This window comes from Oncorhynchus mykiss, chromosome 20, assembly GCF_057628025.1.
Source record: "Oncorhynchus mykiss isolate SJ-2025 chromosome 20, ASM5762802v1, whole genome shotgun sequence".
Taxonomy (NCBI): domain Eukaryota; kingdom Metazoa; phylum Chordata; class Actinopteri; order Salmoniformes; family Salmonidae; genus Oncorhynchus; species Oncorhynchus mykiss.
In genome coordinates, this window is record NC_143041.1 from 35,519,947 (window position 1) to 35,542,707 (window position 22,761).

The following is a 22,761-nucleotide window of genomic DNA, read 5'->3' on the forward strand; positions in this document are numbered from 1 at the left end:
AGAGAGGGAGAGAGACAGAGGGAGAGAGAGATGGAGAGAGAGAGAGGGAGAGAGGCAGAGAGGGAGAGAGAGATGGAGAGATACAGAGAGGGAGAGAGACAGCGAGGGAGAGAGACAGAGAGGGAGAGAGACAGAGAGGGAGAGAGAGAGGGAGAGAGACAGAGAGGGAGAGAGACAGAGAGGGAGAGAGAGAGGGAGAGAGACAGAGAGTGTGCGTGCGTGCGTCTGCGTGTGTTTGCGCATAAGGATCTGTGTGAATGTCCATGAGCGTGTGTACACCTCTTTGAGTGTGTATGTACACCTCCTGAGACAAATTGTCGCTAGCCAGGTGGTTATTCCAGGGCAGGGAGGATTTGAAATTGCCTATTCTATTTTCTCACAGGGAGCCTTGCCATTTCACTGCATGCCTCATTGCAAACATATTCACTTTCTTGGCCTTTACAAAAACAAAACAAAATCCTGAGGAAATGGTTTCAGCGTACAGATCTCAATACCAATATCAATGTCTAACTACTAATGTCTAACTACTAATGCCTAATTACTAATGTCTAACTACTATCCAAACAACTGTTTACATCATTATGCTATTCAAATTATAGTTTGAAATTAATCCGAAAATATTATGACAGGATAAAACCCCTTGAGATGTCCTTGATTTTCAAGGCGTCATGTGTCATGTGTTTGGATTGAATTATAGCATTGAACTGGCAAGAGGAAAGAGAGCAACACAAATATTCCTAAAAGCATGATTGGCACCTCTGCCTTGCAATTACATGTGGCAAATCTTTGTTTGTTTTCTTCCTACTGCTCAGTATGTCTTATATGGCATAGTGAACCGCCAGGCCAAGAGTCACAGGCAGGCTGATAAATATGTATTACTATTTCACTCTGTGAGTCATTCAGCATGAAATTACTCTCATACTCTATTATTTTCCTCTCTCCTAGAGATCTCTCTTCATTCATCTCTCCGAGATCTCTCTTCATTGATCTCTCCGAGATCTATCTCTCTCTCTCTCTCTCTCAAATAAATAAGGCTGTCGTCATACTGTATGCATACTGTATAAGCGGGCAAAAATTAAACTAGAACAAAAATCACAACTGTCTCTTTGCAAGCAATTCCTCTGTCATCAACTACACCAGTAATTAAAGCCACTGAAGAGTGATCCTTTAAATATCACTAATGCAAGCCACACGCTGCATAATGAAAACAGATCCTACAAATATCCAATTGACAACATCAAAGTTAGCATGCTATTTTACCCACCAAGAAATAAAACCGGCTGAAGGTGCATTCCAACAGTGTTTATGGAATCATTCCAGTCGCCGAATGGTCATGAAATAAGACCTTGTAATGTACATACTAAAAAATACCAGACTGTAGTTTTTCTTTACAGTCAAGGCACTAATGTAACAATTGGAAAGCCAGGAAGAAGGGAAGAGAAGAAAGGAGAACATTTTAAATAAATAAATGAAGAGACATGCAGACAGGATGGAGGGTGGATGATGGATTCTTATCCCATCCCTGTGTCTCTCTTTTATCAGTTTTCTGCTCAGATTCTTCATTCATTCCTTTATTTTCAGGCCAGTCCCACACTGTGTCACAAATGGCACCCTATTCCAATAGGGCTCTGGTCAAAAGTAGTGCACTATATAGAGGATAGGGTGCCATTTGGGATGCAACACAGCCATCGACCATGAGTATTGATCCACACCAGATCTCCTTCCAGCAGAGCCAGCAGAGCCGCTCTCATAACGATCCAACTCCAACCTTTTATTTATTATGACCCTCTCTCTCTCTCTCTCTCTCTCTCTCTCTCTCTCTCCCTCTCTCTCTCTCTCTCCCTCTCTCTCTCTCTCTCTCAAATAATTTACCTGTTTGTCTTCGCCTTACAATACATATATTTTAAAAGGGGAAGTCATTCAAACTTTGTGAAGAAAATTCTGTAGGGATAATCCCACCCTGATAATCCCACAGCAAAAATAAAAAATGATCAGAGACCATCGTTGTAGCTACAAATAAAAAAGACAAAAACACACAATTCTATATTCAATCAAATCTAAGTAAATGAAACAAAAAGGGGTAACATTAAAAGGACAGACAAAGATGGCTGTGAGAGCTTCGACAATCGACACAAAGCTATATACTGTTATCTAACCCCCCTTTCTCTCCCTCTCCTTATTTCTCTCCCTTTCTATTCCCCTTTCTTTCTCTCTCTCCCATGTATTCGCCTTTGACTACTAATTACACTTCCCTCATCACTTCCCTCTCAACTCTCTCTGTCACTTCTCTGTTTTCCACTGTCTGCCTCCCCACGCCTGCCACCCATCTCCCCCCTGCTTCCCCTTCAGTGGCAGAAGCTGTGGTAATGTCTGTTTCCCTCTGCCTCCTCTCTGTCTCCACCTTCCTCCTCTCTGCCTCCCCCTGCCTCCTCTCTGCCTCCCCCTGCCTCCTCTCTGCCTCCCCCTGCCTCCTCTCTGCCTCCCCCTGCCTCCTCTCTGCCTCCCCCTGCCTCCTCTCTGTCTCCACCTGCCTCCTCTCTGCCTCCCCCTGCCTCCTCTCTCCCTCCCCTTGCCTCCTCTCTGCCTCCCCCTGCCTCCTCTCTGCCTCCCCCTGCCTCCTATCTGCCTCCCCCTGCCTCCTCTCTGCCTCCCCTTGCCTCCTCTCTGCCTCCCCCTGCCTCCTCTCTGCCTCCCCTTGCCTCCTCTCTGCCTCCTATCTGCCTTCTCTAAGCAGCAGAAGCGGTAATATTACTAATCTGTGGAGGTTGAGTGCTGATTTGTCAATCCACCGTGTCAGACACACAAATCTCTCTACAGGTAATTACAGGGCCCTTTCTCTTTCAGCACCACTCCAAGAGTCAGTATACCATCCCTTTCCCCTTTTCTCTCTCTCTTTCTCTCTCTCTCTCTCTCGCTCTCTCCCTCCCTTTCACTCTCCGTCTCTCTCAGCACTCCAGGATAATCTCAACGGCAGTGTTTAACACCACCTCTGAATCCACCACTGTGACCTATCAAATAAAACTGCCTTGTTTGAGAGAAACAGTGCTCTGGTTATGGAGCCTGCCTGGGCCAGGTGTGGGAAGGCAGGCATCAAATTGGTCAGACCTTCCTTTTCCTTCAGCATCTCTGGGACTCATGGGACTCACAGGGTTCAGCAGCACTGATGGCATCACACCTGTCACACTTACAGTGGTCAAAATAAAGTCACATACTTCAGCCAGTTGGGAAAAGGCAAGTTTGCAATCAAACACATCTCAAAATGGATTGTATAAAACCCCCAAATTATTCTCTATTACAGATCTCTGTCACATTAAGAAGATAAGAGGTTGAGATAGAGAATGAGCGAGAGAGAGAGAGGGGGGAGAAAGGGGTGAGGGATTTTTTTTTTTGGGGGGGGGGTGGTGAGAGAGAGAGATGGAAAGGTGAGAGGGAAAATGGAATGGAGTGGCAGGAAATGCATTCCCAGGGTTAGCTACCCCAAACGTAGTGCACTCCTGTACATATGGAATAGGGTGCCATTTTGGAAGCAGCTGCGAGATTAACTGGCCTTTTCTGCTTTGCTGCCGCCCTCTGCTTCCTGCTAACGTCAGAATACATTTGAGACCCTCCTGAAGGTACAGAGACAAGCAGTATAACACAACCACACACACAATCTTACTGAAATCTACTTAAACCTCATATTTTATTCTGTCAACAGGTGTAATATCTTAGATGTAGTTTTACTCTTTTATGAAGCTAACCATATGTGTCAACCACAACGCACATCATTAAAATATATATTTTTAAATCTTACAATTAAAAAAATTATATCAAGTCCAGTGTTTCTCCTAGGATTGCCGTGGTCTAACTCAACATTTTAGATGCCCTCCTCTTCACTGCAGATACATTTGCTGGTGTTTTATAGCTAGTTATCTGAAATTCTACATATTTCCTGCAATTCTACACATTTACAGTTGTAAAGCTAATTTCCTGCAACTCTACACATTTTGCCATGGGGCTAGGGAGAAAAGTTTATAGTTGTAAAGCTAATTTCCTGCAATTCTACACATTTTGCCTTGGCTTACATTGTGTTCTTATGCTATCTGAGTGTCTCAAATATAACAAAATCAATGGGGGTATAAGCCATGACATTTTGGGAATTTAAGATTCCCCCTTGACTGTCTAGTTTTAATTTTGGTGATTGTTAGTTCTCAAAGATAATCTTATTTAAAAAAGCATATAGTTCCAATAACATACTTTATATCTGGTTAAGTCGTTTAAGTTTACACTAAAAACGCTTTATCGTCCTGAAAATTATTTTCTTTGAATGGCGGCAACGATTTAGCAGTGGCAGTGCTCCCATCACTGCTAAATGAATGTAGAAGAAACACTGAAGTCTTACGAAAGAATCCATCCAAATCAGATATTGATATCTCAGTTAACCTTAAGCATGTTTTCCTTTGAAAGGGTTAAAACTTTGAGATTGATGGTTATGCATTGAGAGGCTGGGGCAGGGTCCTCGGAGTCCTGTCCACTGACAGACTTTCAGGTTAGGTTTCAGATATGAAAGTACAAAGGAGAGAGTAGTTGTCGATTCAGCTCATGTGGCATGGCAACGTGTTACCTGTCAGATCGAGAGCACGGCAACACCGTTGACGAGTGGCATGTTGACATGCTGGTCCGCATAATCCCTCCAGAACACAGAAGACTAGCTGTGGATGTAGAGCTCCACCACTGTGCAAGAGAGAGCTTCATGTGTTCTTCATACACACATGGGTAAATTCAGAGACATCTCGGCTTATAGAATCCATTGTGTGTGTCTCTGACATTGATCACTTGGGGGAATACAGTTTCAAAGTGTCAAGACCACTGCAGTTTTCAGCCAGAGCACTAAAAACAAACTCACACTTCAGAGGCAAACTCTCCAGTTTCCACGTTGCATGCACTTTTGCACACTGTATCCTCTTCGACCTTAATAAGAAAAGGCAAGCCAAGGAAAATATAAAGTGAGGTTTAAGGATTCTTCTGAGAGCATACAACTACCGCAACAAGGACCTTCAAGAAGAAAGGGGATTTGAACGCATACTTAAACCAAGCCATGGTCCTTGATGACAAGTGTAATCCTCACCAGCAAGCCGCTGTGCAGAACCATATCATTGAGGAAAAGCTTTCAAACAAATTTCACAGTACTGAGTCCCAAATGACACACTATTCCCATTTAGTGCACTATTTTTGACCAGGTCACATAGGGTTCTGCTCAAATGTAGTGCACTACATAGGGAATAGGGTGCCATTTGGGACACCACCACCATCAAGTTGAGGGTTTTTGTTAAATCACTTCAACGGATTTTGACTCAAATGGACAGGCCAACTGAAAGGTTATAACTGCTAAATGCCTTCACTACAACAATGAGATCGTGAATATTCTGAAATATATAGTCAGTTACTCTTTAGTAGTTTCTATATCCCATTTCATGTTCTCATGAACTGCATTAGATGTAAGAGCTCAGTTTCAAAACATAAGGGTAGTAGCAAGAAAAACCCATAATATAGTTCCTATTTTCTCCATTTAGGTTAATGTTGAAAAGCCGGTTCGGTAAAGGCATTCCATGTGTGGCATATTGGAGATAGAAGGTTCTAGGTTATAATTCTAGGCATAGAGTTTTCAGCAACCATTATAAAACAACATTCCATACCAGAGCTACACATCACATTGCATACCAGCATTTTATTCCTCTCCATAGCCACATACACTGAGTGCACAAATCTGCTCTTGCCATGACAGACTGACCAGATGAATCCAGGTGAAAGCTATGATCCCTGGGGCGGCAAGTAGCCTAGAGGGTAAGCGCGTTGGGCCAGTAACTGAATGGTCTTTGTTTTGAAACCCTGCACCCTTAGGTAAAAAAAATCTGCCAATGTTCCCTTGAGCAATTAAACCTAATTGCTCCTGTAAGTCGGGGGGATGCAACTCAATATTAGGAAGGTGTTCCTAATGTTTTGTACACTTAGTGTAGATCACATCGATACTAGAGTACATCAACATACCACCTTAAGCATAGACTCAATCTCCTCTTCTCTCTCACTACAGTCAAGACTTGTCTTTGAAAACAAGTTGTGAGTCTTTAGATTTAAAAAAAGAGAAATCCAAATTAAAATAATTATCTGTGTTGTTCAGGTTTCTATCTCTTTGTTCAGAATCCATTACATTGGCTGCCAAGCTCAAGAAACATCCACAAGTTAAATATTATCTGCACCTGTCTCATTAGAATACGTCAAAAACAGTGAAATTGTATTTACAGTATCAGACAGATGTAGAGTTTGCTACAGAAGGAAATAATCCTGCAGAAACAAGAAACCTGAATTATTATGTGGATTATAATTAATGGAAATTACTCAATGTGATTTGGATTTTAAAAAGTCATCAACGTGAACAAATGTTGCCTTTTTTTCACCCAATGTTTTACCTAAATCAAATGGCAGGGTGATTTCACGTTGAATTCATTTTAGCTGACAACTCAAACAGTATGATGGCTATGAACGACAATGCAGGACATCGTCATGTAGGACGACAATGCCCCCCATCCACAGGGCATGAGTGGTCACTGAATGGTTTGATAAGCATGAAAACAATGTAAACCATATGCCATGGCTGTATCAGTCACCAGATCTCAACTAAACTGAACACTTATGGGAGATTCTGGAGTGGTGTCTGAGACAGTGTTTTCCACCACCATCAACAAAACACCAAATTATGGATTGTTTTAATGGCAGGATGGTGCCACATCCCTCCAATAGAGTTTCAGACACTTGTAGAATCTATGCCAATGTGCATTGAAGCTGTTCTAGCTCGTGGTGTCCCAACACCCTATTAAAACACTTTATGGTAGTGTTTCCTTTATTTAGTCAGTTACCTGTATGTGACTGACTAGAAATAAAGCAGGCCCAATTTAACAGGATTCAACAGCATTCCAATGGCTCGCAAATACACACTGACACATCCAACTTGCATACAAACAAACAAAGACACCCAATGTTTGAAACATAATTTCCTTGATACAACCCAGTCATACTTGGCACCGACAGAGAAATGAATCTCTGAGGATTTACCTTTCATAATTAAAGAGAGGATATTTCCATTTTCAGAAAAAAAGTTTAAAAAAATCATAACTCTCAAAAGCAATTAGACTAAAAAGTATACTAATTTAGGAAAAGGCCCAGTAATACCTGTAAGCCTGTTATGTGTGTGAGCCTGGTCTGTCTGCCTGACGTTTTTTTAAGCTTCACATGGCACTTGGCTGTGATGACAGCTTTTAAATACACTGTCTGTTGGCTGTAGGTGTGCCAGTGGTATTATGACTTATCCTCTTCTCTAGGCTGCATTCCAATTTGTACTCTATTCTGTATATAGTGCAACACCTTTGATCAGGGTGCCATTTGGGACACAGGTAATGGAAATGAGATTCTCTGATTCTGAGAATCCAAGGGCAGCTTCACCAACACAGACATCTTAATATATGCACATATTTACCTCACAAAGGACCTCAAAATCTATCAAGCTAAACCACACGACCAGAGAGTACAGGAGAAACAAGAGTTGGCGTAATGGGACATTCTCAGAAGCTTTACAAAGTACATTATTACAATGACCATTTTAACTGCTAAAGTAGCTGAACTGATAATAAACATTTTGTACTAGTGGCACCTATTTAGATAAAGCAGCAATTATATCTGGATCTACAATGACCTTACCCTTTTACACTCGTGGGAATTGGCCTATACTATATGGATAGGGCTTTATTGAAATGATTCTTGCAGAAGATATATGAAAAGCATAATAACCATGGCAGCAATTGAAAGGGAACAGTTTGGAGATAATGGGGAAAATATTAGACAAATGGCGAGTAAACAACAGTTCATGTAAACTGTCATGGTCAAAACATAAATAATCAATGGTTGTAAAAATGGGGAGAGATCTGGCCGTTATAAAAATATTTTTTTCTTGACAACAAACTCCACAAAGAAAGTCCTGCAGGTTATGGTTTTATCTTATCATAATTATTGCCCAGTCATATGGTCAAGTGCTGAAAAGAAGGACCTAGTTAAGCTGCAGCTGGCCCAAAACAGAGTGGCACATCTTGCTCTTCACTGTAATCAGGGGGCTAATATCAGTACTATACATTTCAGTCTCTCTTGGCTAAGAATTGAGGAAAATCTGACTACATCACTTCTTGTTTTTATAAGAAAAAATTATTTGTTGAAAATTCCAAATTGTTTGTATAGTCAACTTACACACAACACTGACACACACACTTACCCCACCAGACATGCCACTAGGTGTCTTTTAACAGTCCCAGAAAAAAGAGCCCTGATTGTATGAAACTCGCAAGTGAACAGCAAACCTGCTTTTAAAAAACAAATAAAGCAACACCTCCCGGCACAACGCCTCTCCCCTGTGTGACCTACTTGTTGTGTGTATGTACTGACATGTATGTGTAACTGATGAATGCACACACACACACACACACACACACACACACACACACACACACACACACACACACACACACACACACACACACACACACACACACACACACACACACACTACGTTAATGTTTTAAGTATGTAAATTGTCAAGTATTTTGTCTGTAATGTGTTTTTCGGTATGTGTTGGACCCCAGTAAGACTAGCTGTCACTATTGGCGTCGGCTAATGGGCAGCTTAATCAAATCAAAAGACTGAATCCAAACATTACACTATTGATTTTATGTGCATTTTGCATTTGCTGTACTTGTTGTACCACATTTGTTGATAACGAATTCTGTGGGGAAGGTGCCACATAAGATGAAACAATTACAAGGGTTTGAGTGAGAGGACTAACTGGTGTCTCCAAGTGGCCACACCTCTCCAAAGTGTGCACAGTTCCTAAGCAATTTCAATGAATTTTTATGACTCAAAGAACAGTCTTCAACTACAAGTTGTTGTTTTTTTAGCTCTCATAACTGTGCCGTTGAGGAACTAGAGCAAGCACACTTGTAGTTGATTTATTTTGAACACAACACTACATCCCCGACGTCACACAATTACTGTTGCTTTTTACGCAATCTAAAAATGGTTAATTATAAATCGCAATCTGGGTCAGGTGGGCATGATTTGAAAGCTTGTTCTATTGCCAACATGACTAGCTAGGTTATAAAATACAATCTTACAGTGCTAGCCATTCACAAGGCAATTCAGAGATCGTGATTTTGGTGTGCACAGAAAGGAGTCATGAGTGCATTCAGGTGTGTGTGCTCCGGCAGGTTTTCTTCACAAGAAACATATAGTTGAAGTCAGAAGTTTACATACACTTAGGTTGGAGTCATTAAAACTCGTTTTTCAACCACTCCACAAATTTCTTGTTAACAAACTATAGTTTTGGCAAGCCGGTTAGGACATCTACTAATTTTTCCAACAATTGTTTACAAGCCGAAGAACACCATCCCAACTGTGAAGCACGGGGATGGCAGCATCATGTTGTGGGGGTGCTTTGCTGCAGGAGTGACTGATGGCCTTCACAAATAGATGGCATCATGAGGAAGGACAATTATGTGGATATATTGAAGTAACATCTCAAGACATCAGACAGGAAGTTAAAGATTGGTCGCAAATGGGTCTTCCAAATGGACAATGACCCCAAGCGTACTTCCAGAGTTGTGGCAAAATGGCTTAAGGACAACAAAGTCAAGGTATTGGAGTGGCCATCACAAAGCCCTGACCTCAATCCCATAGAAAATTTGTGAGCAGAACTGAAAAAGCGTGTGCAAGCAAGGAGGCCTACAAACCTGACTGAGTTACACCAGCTCTGTCAGGTGGAATGGGCCAAAATTCACCCAACTTATTGTGGGAAGCTTGTGGAAGGCTACCCGGAATGTTTGACCCAAGTTCAACAATTTAAAGGCAATGCTACCAAATACTAATTGAGTGTATGTAAACTTCTAATCCACTGGGAATGTGATGAAAGAAATTAAAGCTGAAATAAATCCTTCTCTCTACTATTATTCTGACATTTCACATTCTTAAAATAAAGTGGTGATCCTTACAGACCTAAAACAGGGAATATTTACTGGGATTAAATGTCAGGAATTGTGAAAAACCGAGTTTAAATGTATTTGGCTAAGGTGTATGTAAACTTCCGACTTCCACTGTACATAGGCCTATTCTGTTCAGAACAACCCAGGGTATGATGCTATGTCATTGTGTAACTGTAAATTAAACATAGTGATCATAAACATTTACACTGTATACAACATGAGTTTTATGATTTGGAAATGTGAAGTTCACATTTAGACTCACTGGTGTTAGGCTTGCTGTATAACATCACAGTGGTATTTATTATAATCCTCAACGTCTCATATTTCAAAATACATAGTCATCTTAATTTACTCAGACAACAAAAAATGTGCAAATTTTGCCCAATTAGCAGGAGGGATGGGAGCCACTTCTTGTTGCACGCGGTGCTCAAGTTCAGAATGGCTGTCAGTCAAAACCCATACAGAGGTGTGAAGCGCAGAGCCAGAGCTCTGACATCATGTATAGCATGTTACTGTACAGCACGACGTTCCAATTTACGAGCTTATTAGTGCCCAAATTTGCCATTTTCAATCCCTATACGGGTACGAGTGTAAAGGGCTACCAAAATCTAAGTAGAAAACCAATACCAGGAGAGAAGGAGAAAGGAGAAAAGGAGAAGCAAGAGGGGATAAATCATGAATTCTCAGAAGTTTTAGAAGCTGGTGAAAGTTCATTAATAGGGCTTAAATGTTGTGCAAACGTTTTGTACTAGTGTCATCAGATTAGATAAAACAAGATGTATAAGGGCTGGATCTTTCCAGCCTCATAACCCTGAACTGTAGCAGTGATCCTACGCCTGTTTCACACCCTATAGGAGACAGAGGACATACTGCATGGTGAAGGCCCGGAATTAGACTCAGTATGTTGTTAGTTTTCTGCTACATCAACACTTCTATCCATCTTTCCCCCCGTGGCTCGCCTTCTGCCACTTCCAGGCTGGAACGGTGTGTATCCCAGATAAAACCCTATGCCCTATACATTCCCTATGTGATCTAGTCAGAATTAGTGGATTTAGGGAATCTGGTATCATTTAGGACTGAGGCGAGAGGTTTCAACTCGCTATTTGCTCCAACAAAATCGGTCAAACGGACACCAAAACAGATGGAGACATTATTTTACTGTAACAGATGAAAATATAACCTTTCGAACCATACCCTGTTTATGTTTCAACTCCTCAAATATTCAAATTCATTCTGGAAAATGAATGCTCATTTTTTTGTGCGCGCATTACGGTACCACGTATCGCTAGCAGCATTTAATTCAAATAAAGATTGTTATACTAGCTGTTTAGTCCGTGTTTTATAAATGTGCAATGAGTATAAAACAATTGTATAAGGAATTGGCAACTCGTTCTCATTGTGAGAAATAAGGTAGGCCACTTGATTTCAACATCTGAACAAAGTGGTCAGGCTAGCATGCTGTTCAAACAGTTGAAGACACGGGTTCATAACAATTCAACTGTTTTGCCATGTTAGCTGATTTCAGAGTTTGTGGAATAATACCTAGATCATATTTGGCTAAACCTTAAATATAAACTGGCTACTAACTAGCACGTGGGCTTGTGTTTGAGAGATTGTTTATGAGACCGGTGTTAATTTACTGTAACGCCTGCTACATTATTAGTGAATGTGCATTTTGCATGGTTCTGGTTAAATTTGTAACAAAAAGGACATGTTTATAGACAGACCTGAAAGCCAGATCAGTGATTATTGCAACAACAACAAAAAAGCAGGTACAACTATTTTGATAAAATAATGAAATGATCAGTGGGGGCTTACGGTTTTAAATGCAGTGTATTTTAACTTTAATTGTACAACAAAGTTTATTTCCATAAAAAATTACATAAGTAAGATATATCATGAATCCCATAAGCCCATAAGTTTGAAAAAAATGTAGATATCAGTTTTAGGCCATATCGCCCAGCCCTAGTGCTATTTGGAACTCAATGGTGGTGGCATCTGCAGTTGGCACGCAATATGCTGCCAAAGGACAGTTTCCTGAGAGCTGTTACAGTACATTTCAGTGACGACTAGTGTCCAGCTAGCCATGCGTATAGCCCACAGTACATGTCAAACCCTGATGATTTCAGAAACATGCTGTACATCCATAGAGATTTCAAATGACATATCCTGAATAGATTTTCTATATCTGCATTAAAGGTATCAAGATGCCACGGTGTTGGTCTTACAAACATGTAATGTTATGTGTACCCTTATCACGTTAAAAACACAATTGAAACCCCTTCGACTTGGCTCATGTAAGAAAAATTGTGCTATTACAACCAGACTTGAGCATTGAAAATTGTATCCCATCCCTGGTACAGCTCATCAAACTCTTGAAGACAAATTTCATTCAATTTGTACAGGCAAGAGGGATTCCAATCTTGCAGGACAAATAAAATGTAGAACAGAATGTGTACAAGAAATGTCAGAAATGCTAAATTGACCTATTCAAAATCCAGAGAAAGATCAAGACAAGATGGGCGGCAAATCATCCAACCTCTATGAATGGCCACACAACCTGAACCACCGTTACCAAATAAGACCAAGTAAATAGCACTTACCTTAGTGAAGTGTAGTAGATCTTTGCACTGTTGCCCTCAGGTCCGAGTGATTAAAAGCAAGTAAAAAAGGTGTACTCTCGTGTGTGTTTTAGGATCTAAATCATGTTTAATCATGTACCTAAATGTAAAATGGCAGTAACAAATATTTATGTACTGCAGGTAATGGATGGATCCGAATCACAGATATCAGAAAATGGTTGCATTTCTCATACAGTGCAGGAGGGAAATGGTTCCTCATACATTTTATGAATTTATACTATATTTACTTGTGTCTGCGGATATTGTGTAGACTTACCTGTACAAACTAATTTCAATGACTTTCACTGTATCATGCTAATTTATTTTCACAAACACATCCCTTACCTGACTTACTTAGACAGAAATGCTACAGTATTACAGGTGAAAATATGAGAATAATTAATTGAGAATGCAAATGGAACACTGGAATGGAATTTCAGTCTCACAATTCCTACAGTGACAAAGGTCATGCCTTCAAACAATGTCATTTTGTTAAACTAATTTCACCCTTAAATAGAGATCAGATACTACAGATACTCGTAAGTCATAAATGATCATTCCCGTTTTACCCCACATGTACATTTTCTCACACACAACCTACATGCTGCTGGGACGTCGACATTGTCTTTCACTGACGACTGAAGCCCCCAGGCATGTCACATAACATAATATAACATGTATGGATGAAACAAACAAATCAAATGGACTTCTCCTTTAGATCTGCTTGTCTTGGTGTGATCTGTTAAGGAATCTAATTAACAAAGCAAAGCTGTTTACCTGGAATGCTCAGCAGGGACCTTCGAAGCCAACCTTCTCCTTCCCTTCGCCCTGGGTAGGAGAGGCAAACGGGCAAAGATCAGAGGTCCACTTACCCTCTGCGGAGAGCGGCACAGCAGCACAGCCAGGCAGGATAAGATGCTGCCCAGCCCATGGGGTGCCCAGCCCATTGCCCGCTGCCCACGACACTCTGGTTGGTCAGACACTGGGGCCAGATATAGCCTTCCCCCCCACCACACCACACTACCCACCAATACGTTGAACAAGATAAATCATTACCGGTGGGAAGGGCTGCACTGCCATCCGGTACCAGCAGTGTAGAGTGGACATCACATGTCCCCCCTTTATGAATGTCATTATGGTTTCCATGCATCAAGCAGAAATGAAACAATCCACTCCTCATAGAAAGGTGTGAGCAGCAACCTACCTTGGGTACCGTGACACACATACATTTTATATAGTAGCAACATAAAACAATGAAATAATGCCAATGGACTTTATATACTTAATGAAATCAGCATATAAGGCCACAACAGACAGCAGACTTGACACAGTCGTATGAGTACATTGAGTTTGAGTAAAAAAAGAGAGGTGAGTACCTTTACTTTTACCTATGATATTTGATGGAATGTTCCATGGTAGAAAGTAGTTTCCAGACAAAAGAGGAGAAGAAGAGGGAGAGAGAAAGGAAAGACAGACACCCATAAGTGTCATGGTCATATGGACAGGCAGGGAAGAACACAGAGTGGGTGCATCTCAAATGGAACCCTATTTCATATAGGACCCTGGTCAAAAGTATAGGACTAAATAGGGAATAGGATGCCATTTCAGACGCACCCAGAGAAAACACAGAGAGAGGCACGATGGGGTAAATATAATATCTGAGATGAGGTGAGAGATTGATGGAATGCTGGTGTGGGTATGAGGTTAAGGAGGGGTTGAGGGGGTAAAGCACATGTGAGCAATATTGTATTTCCTGCCTTATGGTGCATGCTGGGTAATGAGCATCATCCAGACTGGCATGGAGAAGATGTGTCCTAAATGGCACCCTATTCCTTATGTAGTGCACAACTTTTGACCAGGGGGCCCTGGTCAAAAGTAGTGCACTGAATAGGGAATAGGGTGCCAATTTGGGATGCTGGCAGAGATTGCCTTGAAAATGGAGAGAAGTTGTCAATCATCTAGCTTGCTCACTGTGGCTCACTGACTGGCAGCTAAAGCATTCAAGCAACAAGGGTAATATAGAGGGGTGTCTGATGTAGCATTTCAGCTACCTAGAGTAGAGTTTCCCAAACTTGGTCCTGGGGCTCCCCTGGGTGCATGTTTAGTTTTTTCCCTAGCACTACAAAGCTGATTCAAATAACCCACTCATCGTCAAGCTTTGATTATTTGAGTCAGCTGTGTAGTGCTAGAGCAAAAACCAAAACGTGCACTCAGGGAAGGCCCCAGGACCGAGTTTGGAAAACCCTGACTTAATTGTACATCACAATTATGCATTATCTTCAGCATGTTATGTTTGATTTTGATGATATGATGTAATTGCCAGCTGAATGAAGATGGGTTTGAAACATACTCGCAAGAAAAGTAGGCCAGAAATGAAAGCAATTTGGTCGAGAAAAAAATAAAGAAAACAGATGTGCTGATTTGAGGCGATGAGTCGAGGGAAGTGGTATGAAGACAAAAACGTGTGAAAAGTAATACAAAAAAACAGCAAAGAAAAAAAAAAGAACAGCCAGGATGAACAAACCAAACCAAGTCATTCACTGTGGCAAAGCAGCTGAAATGAATGACAGACCAGTTTTAATAGCCCTGAGTACCCCCAGCCAGCAGCAAGAGAACGAGAAGCAGCGAAACAAGTCTTTGTATCGACCACAAAGGAAGAGGGGGCGGAGGGGGGATAATGGAGGCAAGAGTGGAAAAGGAACCGGACCCATACCTTGGTCGCCCATCATCAAGTGCGCCAGACCTTAAAGGGAAACAAGAGCACAGTCAGCAAAGAGACAGGGGATCACGGGTGAGGCTAAGGCTGCTTCCCAAATGACATCCTATTCTCTTTATAGTGCACTACTTTTGACCAGAGCCAGTGCACTTTAAAGGGAATAGGGTTCACTTGGGACGCTACCTAGGTCAAACTGACACACAGGCATCTGTGTCTGGTAGATGCCTGTGGTATTTTGGGAGGTGTTGGGGAGTTGGGGTAAGGGAGAAGGGGGACGGAGAGAGAGGAAGGGGTATAGTCAGACGAGGTTGGGTTAGGGTGATGAGCATGTTTTCAACCAAGAGAGAGGTTGCAATGCATCATCAGTCAGACTTACTAGAGTTAAATTAACAGTAATGATTGGAAGTTAGTCGAGGTTCCATTTGTCCAAGAGGGGGATCCTTTGAGAATGCTCAACCCAGTCCACCTACTATACCTACCAACCCCCAAAACAATGGCCTGACTCCACGATTTAACAACGTTTTGAGATGTGAATCTCAGTCATTGGATCGACATTTCTCTCCATTCAGTTTCAAAGTTCCAAACTGAGTATTTGCATGATAATATTGTCAGAAAAATAAATACACATTTGATTGGGCAGGGTCTGGTCATTTTCCCCTCCTTCATGCAAATATTTAAGACACTATTGCAAATAAATACATTAGCTGGGCCTTAAATTCAGAGTTTTTTCTGTAAAGTTGTATTCAGTTGTTTACTCTGAAACTATTTCCTCCTTGTAAATGGGAACAGACTATTGCATACTTCCCGCAGTTTGCAGAAACCATAAAATGTTTGTTCTATCCCTTCCAAACCATTAACTAATGTAATGTAGTGCATCAACAATAACCTGCAGAATCATTTTTTCAAACCAGTGGGAGAGCCAAGGCACAGTTTGATAGTATAGTAGTAGCTTAAATACTTACCCACTTCTTAACATACATAGCTCAACTTTTGCCAGAACTTTCACTGATATTCATTGATATGTATCTATGAGAGATTTCAAGAATAATAGCAACTGCAATGCAGCAGCAATTAAGGAGAATTTTCCACAATTTCTCATCAGGATGGTGAGCCAGGATGGTGATAATCAGTGTTAATAACAGATAACCTTTCCAGTCCATAATTGCACTATCCCAAACCACACATCTCTCCTGAACCAATTGCCTAGCACATGCTGCAAAAACATCTACCCAGAACCCCAAATGAGAAAAGATATAGAGCCAACTTACCATTTCAGTAGCACATTTTAACAACTTTTCCCCATAACAAACATGAGGAGTAATCTAAGCCATGAAAACCACAGCATGGTTTTAGTGAGTTAAATCATGGTGCAAAGATGATAAAACCATGATAAAGAAAAGAGAAAGTAGAATACCTACCTTCAACATGGTTGTCTTCTGCAAGCGGACGGACGGACGGGCGGAAGGAGAGAGAGGAAAAGGAAGACATTCGTTAAGCAGCATGCAGACTGGTACAGGGCCGTTGCATGTCGTAACCATGCAAGGCATCACACATCACATGCAAAGTGCCCCACGTTGTACTGTATTGACAACCCCAGCAGAGGAAAGGTCTTGGTGCTGCAGAGGCCTACTATCTCTTAGCTGTTCAACACAACTGGCTGTGTTTCAATGCTGCAGAGGACTTCTAATCTGTCAAATTTCTGTTAAACTATTTTCTGCATAACTATCCGTTTTGGGGTTTTAGAAAAGCTCTATAAAAATCCCATGTATTATTATTAACGTGACATTAAATTATACTTTCAGTCTTTGATCATATGCCTACCTGGGATACAGGACACAGCTTTATTTGTAAGAACTCTAAGCTTGTTAAGATATTGAGTGGATTGCTATGGCCCCTCTGGATAGCATTGTTTGCTTTGCTGTTAATGTTAGCTTGTCTGCTAGCTTGTTGTTAGCTTGTCTGCTAGTTTGTTGTTAGCTTGTCTGCTAGTTTGTTGTTAGCTTGTCTGAGAGCTTGGCTGCTAGCTTGTTTTCTAGCTTGTTGTTAGCTTGTCTGCTAGTTTGTTGTAAGCTTGTCTCTTAGCTTATTAGCTTGGCTGCTAGCTTGTCATTAGCTTGTCACTTAGCTTGTTGAGCTTGTCTATTAGCTTGTCTGCCATGTGCCCACTCTGCATGTACTCTTTCAATCCCATTTACTAGACTGTCTACTGCAACAAAAGAATGGTTATAGGAGTACATTCAACTGAGAGAAAACAAAGTGAGTTAGCAAATGTATTGGCGAAAGCTAGAAAAGGGTATAAAATAAGGTGTAAAGTGGTGTAGACCAAGTAAAAGAGGTGGTGAATAGGGCACATGCAGTGTTCAGTAACAGTGAAAGGGGGCGATTTAAAAAATAATAATAATTATTATTATTAAATTTCACTTTTATTTAACAAGGCAAGTCAGTTAAGAACAAATTATTATTTACAATGACAGTCTACCACGGCCAAACCCGGATGACGCTGGGCCAATTGTGCACCGCCCTACCCTATGGGACTCCCAATCACAGCCGGATGTGATACAGCCTGGAATCAAACCAGGGACTGTAGTGACGCCTCTTGCACTGAGATGCAGTGCCTTAGACTGCTGTGCCACTCGGGAGCAGTGTCTGTCAGCTGATGTATATTTATGTTTGCATGCATGTACACTACTGGTCAAAAGTTTTAGAACACCTACTCATTCAAGGGTTTTTCTTCTTTATTTTCTACATTGTATAATAATATTGATGACATCAAAAAAATGTAGTAACCAAAAAGGTGTTAAACAAATCAAAATATATTTTATATTTGAGATTTTTCAAATAGCCATCCTTTGCCTTGATGACAGCTTTACACACTCTTGGCATTCTCTCAACAAGCTTCACCTGGAATGCTTTTCCAACAGTCTCGAAGGAGTTCCCACATATGCTGAGCACTTGTTGGCTGCTATTCCTTCACTCTGCCGTCCGACTCTTCCCAAAACATCTCAATTTGGTTGGATCGGGGGATTGTGGAGGCTAGGTCATTTGATGCAGCACTCCATCACTCTCCTTCTTGGTAAAATAGCCCTGACACAGCCTTGAGGTGTGTTGGGTCATTGTCCTTTTGGAAAACAAATGATTGTCCACGAAGCCCAAACCAGATGGGATGGCGAATCGCTGCAGAATGCTGTGGTAGCCATGCTGGTTAAGTGTGCCTTGAATTCTAAATAAGTCACAGATTGACACCAGCAAAGCACCTCCACACCATAACACCTCCTCCATGCTTTACTGTGGGAAATACACATGCGGAGATCATTAGTTCACCCACACCTCGTCTCACAACGACACGGTGGTTGGAACCAAAAATCTCCAATTTGGACTACAGGCCAAAGGACACATTTCCACCAGTCTAATGCCCATTGCTCGTGTTTCTTGGCCCAAGCAAGTCCTTTCTTCTTATTGGTGTCCTTTAGTAGTGGTTTCATTGCAGCAATTTGACCATGAAGGCCTGATTCACACAGTCTCCTCTGAACAGTTGATGTTGAGATGTGTCTGTTACTTGAGCTCTGTGAAGCATTTACATGGGCTGCAATTTCTGAGGCTGTTAACTCTAATGAACGTATCCTCTGCAGCAGAGGTAACTCTGGGTCTTCCATTCCTGTGGTGGTCCTCATGAGATCCAGTTTCATCATAGCGCTTGATGGTTTTTGCGACTGCACTTGAAGAATTTTTTTCGTATTGACTGACCTTCATGTCTTAAAGTTATTATGGACTGTCATTTATCTTAGCTTATATTAGCTGTTGTTGCCATACTATGGACTTGGTCTTTTACCAACATAACTTGTCACAACATAACTAATTGGCTCAAATGCATTAAGAAGGAAAGAAATTCCACAAATTAACTTTTAAGAAGGCACTACTGTTAATTGAAATGCATTCCAGGTGACTACCTCATGAAGCTGGTTGAGAGAATGCCAAGAGTATGCAAAGCTGTCATTAAGGCAAAGGGTTGCTTTTTGAAGAATCTCAAATATAAAATATATTTGGATTTGTTTAACACTTTTCTGGTAACTACATGATTCCATATGTGTTATTTCGTAGTTTTGATGTCTTCACTATTATTCTACAATGTAGAAAATAGTAAAAATAAAGAAAAACCCTTGAATGAGTAGGTGTTCTAAAACGTTTGACTGGTAGTGTATGTACTCTATGTATATACACACACACACACACACACATATATATAATATATATATAGTAAAATCAATATTTCATTATTAACATTTTCAATATTTATTTTCGGTTTGAACTGAAATATGGCAAATGCAATAATACTTTATTTTCCACGTGAATCGGGACTGCTGAAAAAGAGAGAGAGTGTGACGGGGAAATCATGCCTATTTCTGAACTTTCACAAAAGGGCTGAGAGAGAGTTGAGTCGCATCAGGTCTGGGCCCATATCAACAAAGTATCTCAGCGCAAGAGTGCAGATCTAGGTTCAGTTTAAGCATTTAGATCATAATGACTAAGATTCTATGGACTTATCTCAGATCAGCACTCATAAATAATTAGTAGTGAGCAGAGAGTGCTAAAGTGCTAAAAGGGGACATCACCTCACAGTCAAAGTGAAATGAGTGACATGGTGATAAGGAATTTAAAGTAAAAAGAATGTGAGGTCTATCAACACTATCAGAGACTGATAAAGTTGTCATGTCTGTTGCCAAAACGATGGCAAACTAGGTGCCCAGCATGTCATGCCATTGCCTCTGGTGGGGAACATTACATTTGGAGGAAGTATGTGTTACAATAAAGCATGCAATAATCATTGAAAGGTTGAGAGGATGTAAAGGCCTCCTAAAACAGAACAACACATTGGTCAGTCAACATTTCTCATCAACATTTAGTTATATAAGTATTATAAGTGTTCAATTAGTAAATCAGTGAAACTGCTGGCTGTTACAGAAAACAGACGTATAATTCAATTCAGAAGGTCGACTGTAGAAATATTGATACATGAACTTTACAGAAGTGAACACTGGTTGGTTTTTACACTAGTTAAAACCATTTGCATTACATCTGTAATATGTTTTAATCTGATTTATCAATTTAAAGGAGAAATCGTGAGTCATGAGAATGCAAACTTTTAAGATTAGATAAATAATGACATGCAATTTGATTATATAGCTTTACATGTATATAAGTGAATATGAGCTATGTGATAACTATAGAATGAGTCATTTCTTTGTCTGAAAGTACCATGTTATCATGTAGGTATACCTACACATTGGACGTTGGGCCACACAGCATAGCTCCTAGCTCCCATCAGATGAAACAAGTATCCTACCTCTCCTCAATGGTTTCAGGCCCCGATTCAAGCGATTTATTGACCAAGAAACTTACCAGCATATCAGCTCCCCTTCCAAATCAGACACCATGCACCACAACCAACCAATAAAAGTGTGAGAGCAGCAGCATTTTGTGAACAAAATAGGATGCAAGTACTGTAATAATGAGGACTTTGTTATGGTAATAAAAGGAAATGTTTGTAATTTCTTCAACTGTAAGCTACATATACAGTACATCTCTGTCGGCATGGTTGGAATGGGCATATAAGGAAATATTGGGCACTTTGATCATAGCCGTGGGAAGTAGGGGGGCTGATGGTGCTGCAGCACCTCCTGAAAAATCAGAATAAAAAATATATATATAAATTGAAAAAATATATATTTCACTAAAGTAGTGCACTCGTCCTTTACTAGTCTGTATTAGCGGACCACCTATCAGCAAAATAAATCACAGCACCCCCACACCCAAACTACTTCCCGCGGCTATGACTTTGTTCACAAAAGGATAGCTTGATGATGAGAAGCACGCTTCCTATTCAAAAAGCATTCTGGGGTGGCAACAAGCTTTGAGCTGGTATGGTGAAGTGACAACAGTAGCGATGAGGAGAAAAGTAATAAAGCAGAGGCTGTTTGCTGATATATCTATACCTTAAAGAACAGCTCTTAATTATCATCCCACAGGAACACATAAACACTTCAAACATTTCACCGGGGTGAGAGTGTTCTCTGGATTGTGACTGTATTTTGACAAGGATAATTTTGATATTTTTAACTATGAATGTGTCATTTTAATAAAAATGGGTTTTTGATGCACAATCTGTCCAATGATTATATCACCATTTTATTACTCTGTTTCTAGCGTTTCTCTTCCTCTTATATTAGTAATTTCAAAACCAAATGGCATTTCAAAATAAGAATATCACATCCAATGAAATCTGCTTTACAGTAATTTAAGCTTGAAAAAAATTATGTTGTTTCTTTCATCCAACCGTGTAGTTCTATACACTCTGATAAAAATCTATACATCCATCAAACAAATAGAAAAGCAGGGTCAACGATAGGGGAAAAATCTCCATGGCAACCTATGACAACATCTAAGACCATCCAACAAGTAAAAGCCAAGACAGATAACCTTAATTCAGATTTCTACACAGAATGACTTGACTAAAGCCAAGAGTAGTTCAAATTATGTTTCTACACTACCCAGCTACGTACGTTCAAACCACGTTGAACCGAAATTGAACTTAAAATTCTCAATTCATACATGTAGTTTTATTTCCTGACCTAAACTGTTGCAGATGAATTGCCTTTATATCCTATGTTCACTGTACTATCTGAATGCGCCACATGAAGACAAATAAAAAAAGACTAGGACAAAATGTAAATGTCATCTTACAACCTCTCCTCAAACTAGGGTTCATGACAGATGTCACCATGACACACAACAGGACACTATCCTTACCAAATCTACTCATACAACTATTTCTTTAGTGTAGTACCTTTCTAACAGTGATTCAACTAGGGATCATGTTATGACAGATACCATTTACACCAAACCCCCACCTGTCCATCACACACAGACACACAACACACACACACACACACAAGTAATATAATAATAACTTTTGGGGATTACGTAGATTACATTTAGTTACATTTAACTGGTTTTAACACACAAACACACACACACACACACACACACACAAACACACCACTTTCTCCCTTCCCAAATCTCCCCAGCTGGTTGATAATCCTGGCAGAGGAATAAACCTGCCTAATCCCCTTGACGAAGCAGCGATCCCACTGCCATTGTGCTGCTAATACCACACAACAATACAATGCACTTCACTCCACTTAGCTCGACTCCCATGCAGAAAACACTATATACATATTGGTATATGACATAGTGCCGTGTAGAGCCCATGATTATAGTCAAAACACCAGCTTGTACACAGCTAGTACACATACAGTACACATAGCCGAAAACCGAGCATAACATTGCCTCTCTAGTAATAGGCATACTACTA

General features: G+C 40.6%; 1 protein-coding gene across 32 annotated transcripts in view; it reads right to left on the minus strand.

Moving 5' to 3' along the window:
* The window catches only part of LOC110498787 (neurexin-1a), a 560,879-nt gene that overhangs the window by 504,115 nt on the left and 34,003 nt on the right, over positions 1 to 22,761 (minus strand). For 8 of the 32 annotated variants that reach the window (XM_090212981.1, XM_090212979.1, XM_036956156.2 and 5 more), the window contains exons 3-5: positions 16,811 to 16,828; positions 15,390 to 15,419; positions 13,454 to 13,504 (exon numbers count right to left, since the gene is read on the minus strand). The exons of 5 other annotated variants lie outside the window; for them this stretch is intronic. In XM_090212981.1, the coding sequence (XP_090069107.1) occupies positions 13,454 to 13,504; positions 15,390 to 15,419; positions 16,811 to 16,828 (99 nt within the window). The remainder of the gene's footprint in view (positions 1 to 13,453; positions 13,505 to 15,389; positions 15,420 to 16,810; positions 16,829 to 22,761) is intronic. 19 more of the 32 variants (XM_036956170.2, XM_090212980.1, XM_036956174.2 and 16 more) reach the window with 3 other exon arrangements.